Source organism: Pagrus pagrus (assembly GCF_965226575.1).
Source record: "Pagrus pagrus genome assembly, chromosome: 11".
Classification (NCBI taxonomy): Eukaryota; Metazoa; Chordata; class Actinopteri; order Spariformes; family Sparidae; genus Pagrus; species Pagrus pagrus.
Window position 1 is genome coordinate 13,648,101 of NC_140195.1, and position 18,595 is coordinate 13,666,695.

The 18,595-nt window shown below is 39.7% G+C and overlaps 3 protein-coding genes across 4 annotated transcripts; 1 reads left to right on the top strand and 2 right to left on the bottom strand.

Annotated features, from left to right (window-relative positions):
• Positions 1-399: 399 nt before the first annotated feature.
• Positions 400-8,304, bottom strand: abtb1 (ankyrin repeat and BTB (POZ) domain containing 1). Its single transcript, XM_084367558.1, has 12 exons — positions 8,056-8,304; positions 6,622-6,684; positions 6,466-6,521; positions 6,179-6,323; positions 5,911-6,070; positions 5,735-5,780; positions 4,251-4,367; positions 3,959-4,071; positions 3,776-3,874; positions 3,508-3,675; positions 2,299-2,499; positions 400-1,596 (listed from the first exon to the last, which is right to left on the bottom strand). The coding sequence occupies exons 1-12, from the start codon at positions 8,109-8,111 to the stop codon at positions 1,390-1,392; spliced, it is 1,431 nt and encodes a 476-aa protein (XP_084223684.1). The 5' UTR covers positions 8,112-8,304; the 3' UTR covers positions 400-1,389.
• A 579-nt stretch (positions 8,305-8,883) lies between these two features.
• LOC311264920 (deoxyribonuclease gamma-like) lies at positions 8,884-12,942 on the bottom strand. Of its 2 annotated transcripts, none has more exons than XM_084366128.1 (10): positions 12,891-12,942; positions 12,707-12,799; positions 12,291-12,379; positions 12,114-12,200; positions 11,909-12,021; positions 11,063-11,175; positions 10,738-10,895; positions 10,533-10,629; positions 10,287-10,419; positions 8,884-9,063 (listed from the first exon to the last, which is right to left on the bottom strand). In XM_084366128.1, exons 2-10 carry the CDS (start codon positions 12,785-12,787, stop codon positions 8,957-8,959), a joined length of 978 nt encoding a protein of 325 aa, XP_084222254.1. In that variant the 5' UTR covers positions 12,788-12,799; positions 12,891-12,942; the 3' UTR covers positions 8,884-8,956. The 2 variants fall into 2 exon arrangements, with proteins under 2 accessions (XP_084222254.1, XP_084222255.1); XM_084366129.1 differs by having other exon boundaries at positions 8,945-9,063; positions 10,354-10,419.
• Positions 12,943-13,925: 983 nt separating this feature from the next.
• LOC311265607 (intermediate filament protein ON3-like) lies at positions 13,926-18,266 on the top strand. Its single transcript, XM_084367447.1, has 9 exons — positions 13,926-14,225; positions 14,340-14,548; positions 14,669-14,729; positions 14,954-15,049; positions 15,186-15,350; positions 15,566-15,691; positions 16,051-16,271; positions 17,922-17,968; positions 18,079-18,266. The coding sequence occupies exons 1-9, from the start codon at positions 13,962-13,964 to the stop codon at positions 18,162-18,164; spliced, it is 1,275 nt and encodes a 424-aa protein (XP_084223573.1). The 5' UTR covers positions 13,926-13,961; the 3' UTR covers positions 18,165-18,266.
• The last annotated feature ends 329 nt before the right edge of the window (positions 18,267-18,595 follow it).

The window sequence follows — 18,595 nt, forward strand, 5'->3', positions numbered from 1 at the left end:
GACAACATGATATGATTTGTCTGCTGGCTGTCAGTATTTCACTGTTTAAAAGTGATGGAGAAGGAGTTGTTTTATTTTTTTTACTTTACTTCAAACTTGATACAACTTGTGACTTGATTGCACTTGACTTTGATGTCAAAAGGATCATCAGAGTCATCATAAATCATGCAGACATTCAGAACCATGACTCTCTGTATTAAATATTATGGTAATCTTTCTACTGGTTGGGATATTTCAGTCTGGACCAAAGTGGTGGACGGACCCACAGGCTCACATTGCCATCCCTAGAACCTTGCTGCTTTCCAAAAATGTCATGAAGAATTATAAAGGAAGTAAAAGCAAATCAATTTCATGAATACACTCAAAGTTCATGTGATATGCTGAATAAGACACCACTCGTGCTTGCAATACCACGTTTAATTGCCAAAACCAAAAGCAGTAATATATCTACTTTTATAAAAGCAGGTTGAGACTGAGTAATGGGAGATATTTTGAAATAAATAAAAACAAATTTCCTCTGTTGATGGTGGATTTTACATGCAAACAATTTTGTAACAGCTTTACTTTCTTGCGCACACACGAGGCAAGAAAGGTTCGCTGTCATACAAGACAGCACAAAATATATCTTTTCGTTTCAAGTTCAAACAAAAGGACAGGAATAAGGTACGTCAGATAAGTGTTCACGGTAGAGGAATGTTACAGGTCGAACAGTAAGCAGAAGCATTTCCACCATATCCAACATAAAAGTTGCATGCTTCTGCACATGAATTATATTGTAAAATTATAATCTATGTAACTTCAAATATGAAGTTAGATGTTCAAAATATTCTTTTGGATGAAGTAGCGTAATGTGCTGTTCGTCTTTTTACACATAGTCTTCAAGTGCGTGCCAGTATATAAGCAAGTACTTGTTTAGCTTTGTTTGAGCATAAAAATAAAATGCCATGTGTTCCATGTGAGGGCTGGTGCTGAACCTTATTGGGCAAAAGTACATTTAAAAAGAGCCAAATCAGCAGGTAGTCTAAAATCTACCAGCTTCAAATAATTCCAAAAGTAAATTCAAACATGCGCAATTGAGCGATATTTTGTTGTAAGTACATAATCCACAGCTCCCTCAAAACCTTAACTGCCAATATCTTTTAGCAAATCTCATTCAAAGAAACTCTGAATAAAACAAACACAGCTTTCTCTGAATATTTCCCTGTAACATAAGAGCATTCTTTGAAAATATATATTCTTTACATTATGCTGTTAATAAAACCTACAAACATATAGATGCATATGTTTTCTGACCACAGACTTTTGCATCACGCCCCCTTCCAAATCACCCACCTTAAAATCCTCAAACTCTGCAGTAGCTGCAGCCACAAACCACACCCTGCCGACCCCTCAGCAGTCAAGATTAATGCTGCAGAGCAGCTCTTCCAGGGCATCCAGCTTCTGATTGGCCTCCCCGATGGCGCTGTAAGTCTGCACATTGCTGGCGATGTGGTAGCGGATGTCGTCCACCAGGGGGACAGAGTCGGTTGCATGTCGCTGCTCTACCGTCTCAGCGTCCTCTTTGATGATCTCGGCAAACTCGGCCTGCTCCACTAGCTGCAACAGACAGGTTAGACAGGTAACACAGGATGGGTTTCGACCTCAGCTCAATACATACAACACCAAATGATTATATAACGTCAGAGGTCCGTCTTACTGTAACCTTTGGTATAATGGTAGTGATACTTCAGTGGCAAACTTCTCGTGACTAGTGTATTTTTACTTGTTTAGGCTCTTTATGCTGCTTTTGTAATCCACTTTATTGATCTGGTTTTGATGTATTATGAGTTGTGATGCAGTTAAACATGACTTAAAACCAACAGCAGACATTTCATTAACTAGTTCATAACCGACAAGCTCAGTTTGTGTATTTTTTTTAGAATCTAGACCCTCTATTGGTGCTTTTCCATACACATGTGCTGGCTGCGCATGACTTGATTTGTCTATCATCAAAGAATAGCCGCTAACAAAGCTCCGCTTATTTGGTTGTAAACAAGTTTTGTTTCCTATAAATTCTTCACAATATAAGTCTCCTGTTATTTTGTTATTTAAAGGCTTTATTTTGAAGCAGCAAAATCAGGAAATGTTAGCAGACATCTGAAAGGACAAATGGGGACTACAAAAAGATGATACAAATGCTAAGCTACAAAATTACAAGGAGGTGGGAGCACAGAGAGACAATTTGTTTTGGCTCCAATACTCTCTTGTTATCAAAATCAACCCACCATCTACTGTCGACACAGAGACACGGACACTCACCTGATCAATTATCTTGGCCATGAACTCTGCGCAGTGGTCCTCCAGCCGAGACAGACGGAAAAGCTTTGCAGTCTTCCACATGAACACAATGTTGTCCTCACATATAGTCTTAGCGAGCGTCTTCCCACAGAGGCGCTTCAGCCCCGACAGCAGATACATGTCAGCTACGCACAGCAAGTCATACACGTTCTCTGTTGTTGGCTGGACATAAAAGAACATCCAGTCAGCTGTCAGACAATAATGATTAGCATTCATGTCACATTACTAATATTATTAAAGGGGTTTCATGTGCCCTGTGGTCCCTTTAACCTCAAAGTGAAACCAGTTTACTGGCTTATTAATTCTTGTTCAGATCTTTGATACTGTGGTACCAAAAAAGTCACCATCCTAATGGAAACTGTTCAGGCAGACTGTCCTAATCAAAACAATTCGCACTACTCCGAAATTTAAGTTTAATTGGATATGGACACTGATATCAACATGTGTACACACACACTCTTTCTCCAATGCATTATCCTTACGACTGAGCTGCGTCTTTTCTTGCTTTTTCTACATGAGGTTGGTCCCATCCAATGTAAAGTAAATATTTTGTTTGTCACATAGATGAAGGATGCAAACATGTCAGAATGAGAAAATCTGAAGACAAAAAGGTTTTTTTAAGGGTGTGCATTCAGTTGCATGGGGTGAGACTGAATCAAAACAGTAAAGATGCGGGCTGGAGAACCAAAATGATATGCTACGTTATGTTTAATTAATTAATTTCCTGTACGTTAATCATGTAATTTCTATAACTTTGTGATATGTTAACATTACTGTATTTGGTGAAGGCTTCAAATAAGCCCACCAGGTTTTTTCTCTTCCTGCAATGTGTATTATTTGTTATCTTTGTCATTTTGTGTTTTTTTTTTTAATTGTGCAAAAATAAATAAAACTACATTGGGTTGTTGTTCATATTAATTGTAGCTGCTTTAGGTTTAAACTTGTGAAAGAGCACCCCTGAGCCTTCACACGCTTATTTTTTACAGGTTCATGCCAGGCAGAAGGAAACCAGTTTGTCACTAACTGGTCTGTAAAGGTGTTCTGTTTCACTATCTTTTTACAACTCCTTGACTGGTAGACTGTCGAGCAACTGTTTGTTTTTTTTCTTTTAGTTTGTATCCCTGATAAACAATTTCACAAATTCATGTCAGACAGAAAATGTGCACTCACCTCTGTGTAATCGGTGTAGATGTAATACATGATGTGGATAAATATATCATGGGAAATGTTGTGTAAAGTAATGACTGGGGTGCTGGGCTGGGACTGCAGCAGCTCTCCTTCACTGAAGTGGTCCTCCAGTAAGGCTTTAAAATAATCACTGCGTCCACAGAAAAATGCCTGGGGACACAAACGGTAAAGCTCTAATATCCACTTGAGTGACAGGATGGGTGGGTTTGTATTGTGACTGAGGAATGGTGTGTGAGCTTGCAATTCGTACCTTATGACACAAGAAATCGTAACCATCGACCCTGAAGCAGATGTCAGGATAAGTGGGGAAGCGGTCGACTCTGTTAAAGGGAAGTTCTCCAAATCCAACCTTGGGAGAATCAACAGAAAAAGTCAACATGGGCTCATATACACTGTTATACAGTTTAATTTCCTTGATTTTTCATGTCCTTACTCTTAGTTCAGTGGGAAGTGCACAGTCTGCTAACTGAGCCATTTCCTCCTGAAGTTGACAGGTCTGAGGCTCCAGGCTGAGAACCTTCACACAGATTCCTGGCTTGTTCGACACTGGTATGAGGAAATAAAATAAATTAAAAAAAAACAAACAGACAGATGTCAGACAGATGTGAAAAACAAAAGTCAAACCAAGCTCCGGAAAAGAAGGTTTAATTAGACTGGTTGACAAGCTGTGTCTATTACATAACATATATGAGAAGTGTAAATGTGAACCAAGAGTAGTGTCTTACCAAATTCATACACCTGTTTGCATTTATTCTCCAGGGCCTCTATGAGATCTGCCATTTTGCACTGTTTAGCCAGTCGTCTTGAGTCCTCCACAAGGCTTATATCAATATCCATTCGTCCTGTATAAAAATGAAAAATGAGTTGGGACCTTTTACACTCACGTTTTTATTTCACTGCATCTTTTCCTGAACAGGAGCACACATACAGTAAACCAGTATGAGCATGGTTGTGTGTATGCTATGAAAAATTACATGACTGCATTAAATGTGTTCAAGATATTGGACTTAATGCTCAGTATCTAGTATTCTTTTGAAATACAGCCTCCTACTTTAGACCCTGTGTTAAAGCCATGGACATACAGTATCATAAGAACTAGAAACAGTGTCAGAAGCAAAGCCCCATTTATTCCTATGAAAGCTGCTTTAGTGGCACATAAACATGATTTATAATAGAACTAGATAGTGAACACAAACATGGCGCCTGGTCAGTCATGTGACAATTGGTCGCCCGCTGGCCTTGCCCACAAGTTCCTGCGAGGCCCAGAGACTTGACATTGTGATGACGCCACAGATTTTTTAATCCCTTTCCTTGGCTCCGAGACAGTTTTACAAATATGCAACCTCAACTGATCGAAAGCAGATAAAGGAAAAGAGTCATAGTTTACCTTGTTTGCAGTTTGAGGTGTCATGTCAACAGTTTTACAGACCTCTCTTTTTTTAAACGGGATTTAAGGGGAAAACGCTTTTTGGGCCACAGGGACTTTCAGTTGAGCTCTCGACTAACTTGAATGGGGATAAAATTATTTAATTGTGCAGCTCTTCTAGACTTTCCAAATGCTACCAGTCCAAATGGATTAACTTATGATCGTGAGTCATTTTGCGGGGGTTGTGATGCTCAAAAAAAAAAAAGTATCCACCATTTAACATCTGCTTCCTTCACAATGTAAGATTATGGGCAAAGTCTTTTTGGGTCACAGATTGGCTACTATGTCAAATTGGCTTCAAAGCCCAGCACACTTCCAGGGGGCTTGGTTAAGGCCAGTAAGCTTGCATAACTGGCTTGCTAGCATTCCTCATTAAAAGCATATTTTTTCAAGTGCGTCTTAAAACCTTAAAAAAAACTCCCATTCAATTAGATGCATTCCAAAGGTCAGCTTGACTTAATATGATGCTCTAGCAGTCCAGTTTGACTTTATCAAATTAAGATGGGAAAATGCAGAGTTACAATATCTTTAATGCAAAAATGTTTCCTTGCTCAGCTGCAGTGGAGGGACAGAAACAAATTGCAGGGATTTGGTATAAAAAAGACTAACTTTGGATGGATACATTTTGTTTAAACTGGAATGTATATTGCAAAGAAAATGAAATGTGGATTTTTGTCCACCATCTCTTACATAAGGATGGGGTCTCTTTACAGGCCAGTATGAACAGGAGGCATAATTACAGCAAGAAAAAGTAGAATATATGCAGTTCGAACACACACCCACCTGTGTAGAAATATTGCAGGATGGCTCCAAAGGCTGCAGGGTTGACCTGAAATCAGAACCACGGTTATCCATACCAGTATAAACACATATGCCTGTATTTTTGTATATTAAACATGCCCATCAAACAGCACACAGCAACAAAAAAATCAATTAACCACAATTCATGTTTTATCTACCAAAGGGTGTTTGAGGGTGATCAGGTTCTTCCCTTTCCATTTGCTCTCAAACATGTCAGTGAAGTACTCCGAGCGTGCGCTGAGAACACATCGGTGGGCCGTGAATATTTGTCCGTGGACCAAAAACTTGACGTCGCTGTGTTGACCCTGTTCCAACAACCTGAAGCGTGTACACACAAACGATTGGATTAGACAGCAAACTGTAAAGATGCTATACCGTGCTCAATTTCCTGCTACTAAAACAACTGTGTAAAGGAATGACCCTCACATGTGCAGGAAGTAGTTAAAATCATCCCGCTGCATCGCACGGATGCTGACACACTTATATTCTTTGAGCAGGCGTCTTACGGAGTCGTTCAGACAGCCATACATACACCTCTCGCCATCGAACGTGTTGGCTTCACACTTGGCACCTGAAAGCAAAGATATATTTTAAAAGTCTACAATTACACTACAGAACATTTCAGTGCCATCATAGTGACATCAAACTAGAACAGTTTTAACATTTCTTATGCTAGCATTACTTCCAGTCAGCCAGTAAAATGATAGCCTTACCACTAGCCAACAGGTACTGGACCACCTCCTCATGGCCACAGAGACAAGCATAATACCTGAAACAAAAGAGACAACACAACACTCATGTGTTAACCTGTTAGGATAATGATGCAGTGGTAGCCATAGAAGTAGACTGTTTGACTAACTGGTACTTACAACGGGGTGCTGTCCCATTTATCTCTTACATTGAGGTCCACATCTCTCTGTTCAACAAGGTATCTTAGAGAGGAAAGAAAACAAATGAGTGGTTACAGTGCTGTGGTGGAGCACATTTATTCAAAACATCATCTATAAGTTGATTTTTAATTCATATTCTACCTAAATGTACTCTATGTAGAGCGCTGACTGACTTTTAAATGTATATAAATGTATGTTTTTTTTATAATAACATATGTTTTGTTTTGTTATGTGTTGTATGTCAAGTGTTGATAATACATTATACATATCTGATGTAGAAAAGCAGCAAATCCTCACATTTAAAGGTGCTCTGTATAGTTTTGAAAGAGAAAGTCAAACTCAGAATTTTTATATTTACAATATTAATGAGGTAATAATACAAACTCAGAAATATTGGTTTATTTTCCATAACTGAATAAACAAGCTGTTCTCAGAGGAAAATCAGGTCCCAGAACACTTTTGGAAGCTAGAAAAGTGGCAGGGTCCGCCAAATATAAACAAAGTAAAACAGTATGAAACAGTTTGTTTATTCAGTCATGAAAACAAAGAGAGTTTGTTTACTTGTTTTTTTTAGGCATTAAAAATATCATTCAATGAAGATCTTTCTCTTCTGATTAAAACTACATAGTGCCCCTTGAAGAAGCTGGACCCTGCAAACGTTTAATATTTTGGCATGAAAAATGCCTCGATTAATCAATTATCAACATAATTGACACTTAAATTTCAACTTGCAGCTCCACTGATGCTGAAACAAGTATTGCTGTGCAAACTATGTTTTCATCAGGACATTAACTGAAACACTTTTTAACTGATTTGACATATATAACGTGTCATAGCCTCCAGTGCTGCAGAAATGTACACTGCAGTCTGGGACTGAGTTAAGCTGGTAAAGTTTTGACTTGCTATGACTTGTCTTGACTATGATTACAGGTCTTTCATAAACAGCAGGACACACCTGTCTGTCCCACAGCAGAGGACATGTCATACCAAAGTCAACATCTAAAAGCTGCATAGCTGGCAGCAGCAAATACTCCACATATCCTCCTGTTAAGCATCTGACACTGACAGGACTACAACATGCCAAGTTATCTTACGTTGCATCTGGAAACTGAGCAGCTGACCTACATGTTAGCTAAAGTTACCAGCTGGCTCATCAAAGCTAATGTTAGCAACCCTGCCTTCCGTGTTTACCTCCCATTTATTTACCAAAACACCGCAGTTAGAAGTGGGTTTAGCTCCGGACAGCAGTCCAGAGCAGGCCAAATAAATAATTGTAGGCTAATGTTTTCATATTAATGAGCACAGCAGGAATTGACAACATTGCTGTAGCCATGTAAAGTGAGTTAAATGAGCTTTTAGCACACACGCAGAGACAACCAAGCCAAAAACAACGTCAGCTGAGCCGTTGGTTACCTGACTCTACAAATGTCGCCCTTTCTGCAACTAGAAAACAAGTCGTACACGTCCATGATCCCCGCGGTGTTTTCGGTCCTCTGTAATGCATTGAGACGGCCTGTCTGCCGGACAGGTGGACGATGGTTCGGCGAAGCTTCAGAGTCTGCTCGGTGAGAAGTGAGAAGTTCGTGTTCTTGCTGGCACACCCTCTTCTTGCACAGTTGTTGACAGGCTCGGTCGGGTCTTCACTGTTTTGGTCGAAGAGGTCCGGCGGTCATGTGACTAGGCGATGTCTGCTTCACTTGTCGCGGAGAATATCGGTAAACTGACGACGCTTCACAAGACGGCGGACGTACATCATCCTCATCCAACATACAAGTTATTTACATCGAATGGACATGAACAGTACAAACATTGATTTAATAAGGCGAATCAGCTGTCGTTTCACACAGCAGGCATGTCACTTGCAGGAGTAGCAGCTCATAATAACAGCTACAGGAAGTGGAAAATCCGAGCTCACGTGAACGCAGCAACGTCACTGCTTTATCGACCTAAGATGTGTCACCGGCTGTTTACAACGATAAAACTACATCAAAATACCTCATCTTTCATTACTCTTTTTGGTTTTCTTTTGGTTCCATCAAAATGTTAAAAACAAGTAATAATAACATGTTTAATTGCCACATTTGACATATTTAAAAATGCTATACACATTCTGCCTCAAATTGCTCTCTCACTGGGGTCAGACAAGTACAAACCACATACTGTGTCATATCAGTGCTTTTTACATAATTAAAATAACAATGAAATGGCAACTAATGTGTATGAAAGCCTTATGTATTTATTTGCAATATGCATTCTGAAAGAACATACAATAACTTAGCTATAACAACATTTTTTAGTTATTCTGGTCATTTGTTCAGTTGGCAAGCCGCTGTTTTAACAATAAGATCTGAAGCTGAAGTTTCTCTCGCTCCAGCAGGAGGTTTTCCTTCTGCAGTTTCATCACATCAGCGTGCAAACTCTCTATAAGTGGAATAACACACAAAAACATACAAAATTAGTCATTTAACAATATGTAATAAATGCCAATTGAAAGAATTGTCAAATAGGTGTATTTTTAATTCAACTTCTAAGGGGGGAAAGCACCGTGACACAGTGATTATTCAGTCAGATTTGTGGCATGTTACAATTTCTTTTCTTGCCATAGTCTGGCATATTAAATTGTATATAGTGCTGTAGTTTGTAGTCCTAAAACCCAGAAATCGGTTAGCATTTTTGTACTTCCGGTTCCCTTGTCTTAAAGTCTATGAGTTTTCTGAATTGGTTTTTGGTTAAATGCCTGAAATAAGGTCCGTGGTCACAGAGCTCATTTTTGGCAATATTCGAAAATCCAATTTAAAAATCCCATAAGCCTTTTGTTGAGGGAACGACTAATGCATGATGGTCTAAAATGCTTGATTAGTGACCATCGGTTACACTTCAAGTCAACTATACAGGGTATGATAATTCACACTACACATTCAGACAGCACCACAAGATGGTGAACTCACTATACAGTCCAGTATATAGAGGGTAGTGAATAATACAACCTTGTCTTTGCCATTTTTTTTATTCACTAAGATTAGATTTATCTAATGTCTTATTAAAGTGGTAAAAACTAAGAGCATCAAAATGGTTTTCTTACAACTAGCCTTAACTAGCCAGGGTGCCCTCACTCTGTCATTATGGATCCCACTGGTTTTATGTTATGTTTATGTGTTTCGTCTTTGTAGGTCAGAATAGAGGTCTATGGTACAAAGTTATAAGCTACATCAGGCTTTAGACACACAGACATTACTTGACAATGGGATCAGTTTATAATTGGTTTTTGATTTAAAGAAAAATAAAGAATGTCATGAAAACTAACCCTAAGCCCTGTAATTTAAAACTGAGTTATTGTTTCCTCAACAGTATCTGTGGTCAATCGCCAGAGTGGGAAGTCCCACGTTTAAAGCATGTGCTTTTTAAAAAAAGGGGGGAGAAAGTAAAACCTTTAAGTTGAGCTGTAAAATGAACTGATAAGAAACACCGTAAAATTATAAGCATTCCTTCTCATTATTAGCTACCCTGCTGTTATTCAAAGACGCAGCACTGCACTGTAAAAATGTCAAAGAACAAAACATCTAGTACAAGTACGTCTGCTCATGTCTTAAATACTTAGTGTCTATCTGTGACAGGAAAGAGTAAATTACAGTTTTGCTCTTCACCTGTGACAGCTCTGTTGTCTGATGCTCGCTGGGTATCAACGCTGTCACGTCTTTGGTAGCTACTTACCGCCCAGAAAGGAGGAGCTTTACATAACTCTACCTCGACAGGGTAGTGGTCGCTCACCCTCAGGGCCTGGGGAAAGGCGCAAACACTGAATGACGAATGTTCCCACAAAGGAGGACACTGAAAAAAGCCATACAAGAGCATACATATGTGTAACATTCTAGGTATGAGGGACAACTCACCTTTTCTTCAGTCATCGTGAACTCTTTGTGAAAGTTGAAAGGCTTGGCTGAGTTCGGCACAATGGCTGCCAGCATATCTTCTCCATACACAACAATCCTGTGAGAGAAACATAGAAATCATTAATTCACTTGACAGCATGTACAGTTTCTGAAAAAAACATCCTCTCTGGATTTGCATGAATGGAGTTTATGAATGTGAACATGCCGGTCGTAGGTGTGTTCGTTTGATGTATTTGCGGTGGTGTCAACATCATCCCCAATCAGCCAGTGGAAATTCTTGTCGCTGCGAATACGGATCGCTTTCATTTCCTTATGGGTGACATAGGCACCATCTGCGTTGAAATCCCCCAGGATCATTATGTTCTAGGAAACAAATCAGAAATGGTATTTTAGTACTCGAGTGATTTGGTGGGATGTGGAAATACAGAGAAATCAACCCAAAGAACTATATGTGGTGTTAAATCTAGTTTTAATATATAGCATGAACTCATTAAAGTGTTCCTTTCAGGTGAAACACTGATGCAACTCACATCAGTTTTCCATTTGTCTTTAACTGCCAGGAAGACTTCGTACAGCTCATCTAGCTCTTTCTCCGACTCCCCTGGTTTGGTGTGGACCGGGATCAGCACTATATCCTTCAGCACTGCAAACCAAAACAATCCTGTCAACTACGAATGCTCATCTCCAATAACTTGCCCCGCCATTACAACTTCAACATGTATTCAAGCAGAAAACACAGACTGACTCAACTTGATAAACCTGCCCTCTGCTCCTTCTACATCAGTCTCATTCAGCTTAGCAAAACAAACAGGTCCATATATAGACATGACTCATACCACAGACAGCAGCAGTTACATTGTCTATAACAACCGACTGATAATAAAATCAACAAACACAATTATATCCAGAAGTCCCTGTTATTCGCTAAAGGATAAGTTCACCCAGCAGGGGACTCATTTTAAAATGTAAAAAAACAACCAAAAAAAACAAAAAATGGCTCCATACAGCTCGTCCAGAGTAATCCAAGTTTTCAAAAGCTCTGAGATCCCATTTTGATTTGAAAAGACGTTATCCACACCCTCGACATGGGGTTAAGCCCACGCACCAACTTCAGAAAGGGTATATGCTAACGCTTTTAGCTTAGCAGCTAAAGTGAAGTTTGCAGCTTTAATAAGGGTGTAAATAACATCTTTTGAGATCAATTTGGGATCCTAAGGCTTCCAGAGACTTGGATTACAGTTTACAAGTTGTATGGACCCATTTTATGTCTTGTTTTGTGTCCCATCTACTTCATTTGTTTAGGAGAATGATAACGACTGAATTTTCATTTTTGGGTGAACTTATCCTTTAAACTCCAGTTAAGTGCAGGGACTGACCTGTGTTTCGTGGCTTGAAGTGGAGGATATACGGCTCCCTGGCAAAAGCATCCATGTCGTTCACCTGGTTGTCTTCATATTGATAGCAGTCAATCAGGTCGACAACATCATCCCTTTCAACAGGACAATAATGGCTTTTTAGTGCAGCTGTTTGATGATAACAGTACAAAAAATATTACAGTCTGGTGATTTGATTTGATCTTACCTGTACAGGAACAAAAACTGTTCCTTGTATCTGTTCCTTCCCAGGCGGCTGCTGAGCTGCAGAGCATAGTGATGGGTTGGGTTGACTCTGAAATGGCATACAACAGTCAAAGTAAGCACACATTTAGTAAAAAGCAACAATCTTTGCTTCATTCGGACGTAACAAATGTAAACTCACCTGTTCAGTTCTTTCAGAAAGACTTTAACAGACGCTCCGCTCACATCGACCACCTCTAGAATCAGTACGAGGTCGTAACGAGACACAATCTGCACAAAGAAAAGGATTTCATGTGTGAATTTTTGAGAAAACAAAGAACAGTTCAGTCTCTGAGGAAATGTGTGACATTCAAGGCTTTCTTTGCCCTGTGAACTTGTGACAGCCACATCAAAGACATAATTAAAAGGTACCACAAATATTTTTCACATTTTACACTACACAACACAATGTTTTTCTTGTCAACTGTTGTTGTACTCCTCTTGGCTGCCTCCCAAATATCTTATCAATGACTCGAACCACACATTCCCCAAACCCTTGTTATTAACGTCTGAGTTGAAATTAACCGCCTGATGCTTTGAATGTTTCGACTGTTTCACCTTAACCAGAGTTGACAGGACGTCTGGATCTGAGACTTTCGCCAGCCCAAATCTCTGCACGTTGAACGAAGCAATCTTCATATCTGACAGGAGCTGATAAAGAGATTTCAAATACGTAACTTAATCAGTATTGATTTAAATATACAGAAAGTCTTTCAAAAGTCTTCCTCTCAACTTCACTCACCTTATGTATTGATGTTGTGTCGGTGGAACAGCTTCAGTGGCACACAGCCGTGACAAACCTCCAGAATAAACAGCAACCTGGTTGTATGAGAGACTTACTCTTTGTTGTTTTTTCATAGGGAGGTGATGATTGCATCATCAGACTCAGAAGAGGGAGGGGGAGCTTTTGAATGGATTACAAAGACTGTTTGACATCAAGAAGACAACCCGTTTTTTCATTTAGAACAAGCTGTCAGTTACGATCATAAATCAAAAAGTTGAAGCAAATGCAGCAAAATATATTTGTAGCAACAATTCCAACTTGACTTCATCTACTTTTCTCAGTGATCCTTACTGTTATCAGACAGGGATAGGTTTGAAAACCACCACATATCTCACAAACTTTACAATATTGTGATAATCTCTGAAAAGATTCACTTATAAATACATTTGTGATTCACCCAAACCAGTTTATCTTACATGGTTTTATAATATTTGAGGGGCTGACAGGGTTTGTGTGTGTTTGTATGATGGATGTTTATGACAGTGACACAAAAAAACAAAATAAAACAAAACTGATGGGTTTTTTTCTTCTTCTGTGGTCTTAACTTTTCATGAAGAACTTGTGACAATCCTTAAAGTTAAACAACTCCCCTCATTTGCTTTTTTACTAGAGCCCGACAGATCTATCAGCTGATTCCACACATGCTTTAATTTATTATCAGATTTTAGCTCTTGATGACTTTATAGATCACAGCTCTGTCTTACCTTGAAGAGTAAGCAGAGTGCTTACCTCGAAAAAACACTTTTAATTTATTGCTCAAATACAGCTCACCTGAAACTGCAGTGCAAGCCTCAATTCCTGCGTAGCAACAGAAGAATGCAACTTTTACAGTAGGGGTAGGTGGGAGAACAGGTGGCATGTGTCAGACTGGTTTACCCACATTGGGGAGCCACATAACTTCCCTATCGCGCCACACCCAGACGTGCTTATAAAGTGTCACCCTAAAGATAGAGAGATGCACAACAGAGCTCAAACCACTGCACGACGTCTCCATCCTCTCTAGCAGTGCCATCTCCACACAGCACAACCATGAGTCTGAGGAGCAAGCGCAGCAGCCGTCCAGGGATGCGCATGTCCGCTGGGGGCTTCAGCAGCATGTCCATGGGAGCCTACCCCATCCCCAAGATTAGCACTGGGACTATCCAGACAGCCCCGATTACAGCCGTGACCATCAACAGGAGCCTGCTGACGCCACTGAATATTGACATCGACCCCACTGTCCATGCTGTTCGCACCAAGGAGAAAGAACAGATCAAGAGTCTCAACAACCGTTTTGTCTCATTCATTGATAAGGTAAGAATTAATCTCACAAAAACTCTGATGTTAAAAGGCTAATGACTTAAACGACCTCTGTTAAAGATGTTAGAACCTGTTTGATTTGTTTGGTACTTTCTTCTTGTGCCACAGGTAAGACACCTGGAACAGCAGAACAAAATGCTGGAAACCAAGTGGAATCTGCTGCAGGGACAGACCACCGCCTCCTCTAACGTCGAGCCCATGCTGAGGACCTACATCAACAACCTGCAGAGACAGCTGGAGTGCATCAACAATGACAAACACAAACTTGACATGGAGAACGATGTCATGCACAAACATGTGGACGACTACAAGACAAAGTAAGACATTTTTGTGAATGGAACTGAACAACTGTTACTGTAAGTCTGTGAACTCGAGTGGTGTTTTAGACATATTGTGAGTGATCAGATGTGTAACCTGATATCTGTGGGCTGTTTCAGATATGAGTATGAGATCAACAAGAGGAATGAAGCAGAGAATGAGTTTGTATTGCTTAAGAAGGTAAAGTATGCAGTCTTGATGTCTATTATAGATTGTAGATACTAGTCAGATTAAGCTCTGAACCATTTGTATTAACTCTCATTACATTCACTGTTTTGTCAGCAATTTCTCTACTAATAATTTTCCTTGTTCGACTACAAAACTGTATAATCCGTTAGTGTCTGTTTAATGCAGAAGCTTAAGAACTGAGAAAAGGTTGTTTGTTTTTTTCTGACTGACTGCAGGATGTGGACTCAGGCTATCTGTCCAAGGTGGATCTAGACGACAGGGTGTTCGCTATTGGTGAGGAATTCAACTTCCTCAAGGACCTGTATGATATGGTACATAACCATTCACTTAAAATCTTCTCAAAATGTTAAAGATATTAAATCAAGGAAAATATATACAGTATGTGAGCTTGTTTTGCACTCAAGATTTGCTTCTTACTGTTGTTTGTGTTGTTTTAACAAAAAAAAGGAGCTGCGTGAGCTGCAGGAGAGCCTGAAGGGGACCTCTGTAGTGGTCCAGATGGACAACTCCCGTGCCCTGAACATGGATCAGATCGTGTCTGAAGTTAAGGCTCAGTACGAGGAAATTGCCGCCCGCAGCCGCGAAGAAGCTGAAGTCTGGCACAAGACCAAGGTAAGAAGTAAAGACCATTAATCTAGATAAAAAATTAATAAATACAAAAAAAAAGGTTTTTCTTTAAAGCTAGAAATATGAACAGGGTCTACACTGAACTAAAGCTCATAAATCAAGTAGAAAACCCTGTCTTTCTGACAGGAACCCCCCTTGTCAAACCTGATTAATACAAAGCTTGTATGTTTGTTCCTCTGTTTGACCTATGGTGACACCAGTTTGACCAGATGACTGCTCAGGCAGACCAGTATGGAAATGAGCTGCACAGCACAAAAGGGGAAATATCTGAGCTCAAACGACTGATGACCCGCCTGCAAAATGAGATCATGTCTGCAAAGGGTCAGGTGAGTGAAAGGTTCATAGGCTCCCTGACAGGTTAAAAGCCAGAGGCAACTGGACTTGATGATAGGTCTTGAATATTGCCAAATAAAGTTTTCTTGGCTGATTGGTGCTGAAAGTCAGTGAAGAATCATGTACAAAAACAAATGCAGAAAATCAACTATATAATAAGGAGCAAAAGCAACTCTTCCTCAGGCAGCATTAAACTCTTAACAGTCAGACTGTCTAATAGCCTGTTACCACAGGCTTCAATAACATGAAACATTGTCGATTAAATATCTCCAATCCTCTATTTAAAACGGGGTGATTGACACACTGAGATCTTACTGGATGCTTACACCATCTATCCCTGCACTCTTTTCAGCGTACCAACCTAGAGGACCAAATAACTGAAGTAGAGGCGCGAGGGGAGGGGGCTGTGACGGATGCCAAGGCTCGCATCAGGGACCTGGAGCTGGCTCTGCAGAGGGCCAAGCAAGACATGGCTCGCCAGCTCAGAGAGTACCAGGAGCTCATGAATGTCAAGCTGGCCCTGGACATCGAGATCTCCACCTACAGGAAACTGCTGGAAGGAGAGGAGGGAAGGTGAGAGAAGTATACATACTTACACACTGATTTAGGCTTTTATCAGAAAAAAGTTGGGCTATAACTTTTTTAGAATTTTTCTTTTGCCTGGTGATGATCATTAATTTGAGAACAAAAACAATTTAACATATTGTCAGACTCAAAGTGGACAGCTTTTTTTTAAAAAAAAAAAGGCAGAACTAGAAATATCTTTTATGCGTCTTCCTTGACAAACATAGCGCCTACAATACCCATAATGCAACACGACCATTTGTTATGCTAGTAGTAACGTTAGTAATGTTCCTCAGGGAAGCAATACTTACTGGAGTTGGGGCGGTCGATAAGACAGAGATTTACCAAATTAATCACTTAGTTTTCAACCTATAAGTCTTTTCTTTTGTTAAACCTAAAAAAACTATGTGAAAACACTCCGATAAAACAAAAATCTCACTTTCTGTCGCTTATCTAGTGCAGCGTCTTCTTCACATTTCTGTGGTGCGCCAACCTGTAGTGGGCTCATTACCGCCTCTTGAGGCCGGAGGGCGAAAAACACCATGTGGTACTTGTTGAGAGTTGCTAGGATTCAGTGGCTGCAAAGGGGCAACATTGAGCTTATTGCACAGATGAAAACAAACTGATTTCTGCTATGCATTGTTGAACCAATTACTCGATTTAATTAAACCGACAGGATTAATAAAAATAGGATGTAATCTCTGTTCCAGGCTCTGGAGCAGTAGGTGGTTAGTACCCGTTGCCTTCGTTGGTTAGATACAGAATCAGGGCCCTGGTTAGGTTTGGGCAGGACAACTGATGATTGGTTGACATTAGGGTAACAATATCAGAAAGCCAGTCAGAGACAGCAGGATGCTGTAGAGAGCCAAATTCATGCATCTTCCAGTTTGCAGCATGGGATGTTATTTCGGAAAAACTTTGTATGGTAGAGAATAGAGAAAGACAAAAAGTTTTTCGATCCCATTTGAAATGTGTCATGAATCACACATATGATGTTAGATAATTCTTTGACTTGAGAAAGACAGAGTTTGTCATAAAAGTAATGAAATATAAGACTGTGTAGATATGTAATTATGAAGACTACAAAGCCAACAGTTGCGTTAGTGGCGTTACCAAAACCCGTAACTTAAACATTGTATAGAGCTTGCCCACAAAACTGAAAGACTGCACTTTCACATAACTGCAGTTGTCAACATGACCAGATTTGTTGTGATTGTCATCATTTTTAGTACCTTTTCTGTGCTGAGTTGGCAGCCATGTTGGTGTCGGTGACGTGTGTTGAGCGAGACGATGTAGTTCACTGAGCGGTTTAACACAAAACTAGATAGTGTTTTACTTTAATTTTGACAAACTGCGACTTTCTTGACTTGGAAAATTATCTTTTAAATTGACAAACATCATATGTGTAAGGGACCAAAAAAATTTGTCTTTCTCCATTCACTACCATACAAAGTTTTTCCAAAATAAGGTCCCATGGGGTCCGCTAGAAGGGCGTGACTTCGGCTCTTTATCTCAGGAAAAGAAATACGCTTCCCCGATGGCTACCCAAGGCCTATGGTTAGGGCTTTAGACTTTGATATGTTAAATCAGTGGAGTTCCCTTTCACAACAATTATTTAGATCAATACTTACAGTTTATTTCCTGTTTTCTCACCGACAGACTTGGTCAGGACTCTATTGTCAACATCCAAACAGTGCCTACCAAAGGTAAGTGTTGTATTTTTAACTGAACTCCAGTATAACCAGTGGCATTATATTGTTATGACAGCCTGCAGTGTGAGTTTTTATTGATTTTTCTACTGTCCTCTTCCCAACAGCTGTTGCGGTTAACAAGGAGCAGAAGCGAAAGTCGGGTCCTCTTTACATCAAGACAGTGGAGACCCAGAACCTATCATACACATAAAGCAGAAAAAAACACACACTGAAGAATTCCAACCTGCTGCATCACTATTTAACTCACCTTAACATGAATCCACAATAAGCCAAGTGCACCAATGAGCCAAATGTGTGTTAATTGCCACATACTGTGTTTCAAATAAAGATGTGCTCAGCAGCTTGATCGTTTGTGTTCTTTTTCTTGGGTTTAAGTGAACATCGAATGCTGCAAACTTTGAGAACAGTTGCAACAGAGTCAAAAAGACAATAATTGCTAATATCTACATCCTGTTGTTGACTCCTGTTTTCTGGAAATATTTATAGATCCAAGCTACTCTGATAACAGGTGTAATCAATACTTTAAATTAAATAGATTAAAGCCACTTTTGTGCATATTTATAGATTCTGATTCAGCAAAATTGTAATTTTAAGAACTTTAAATAAGGCAATTGAAAATTT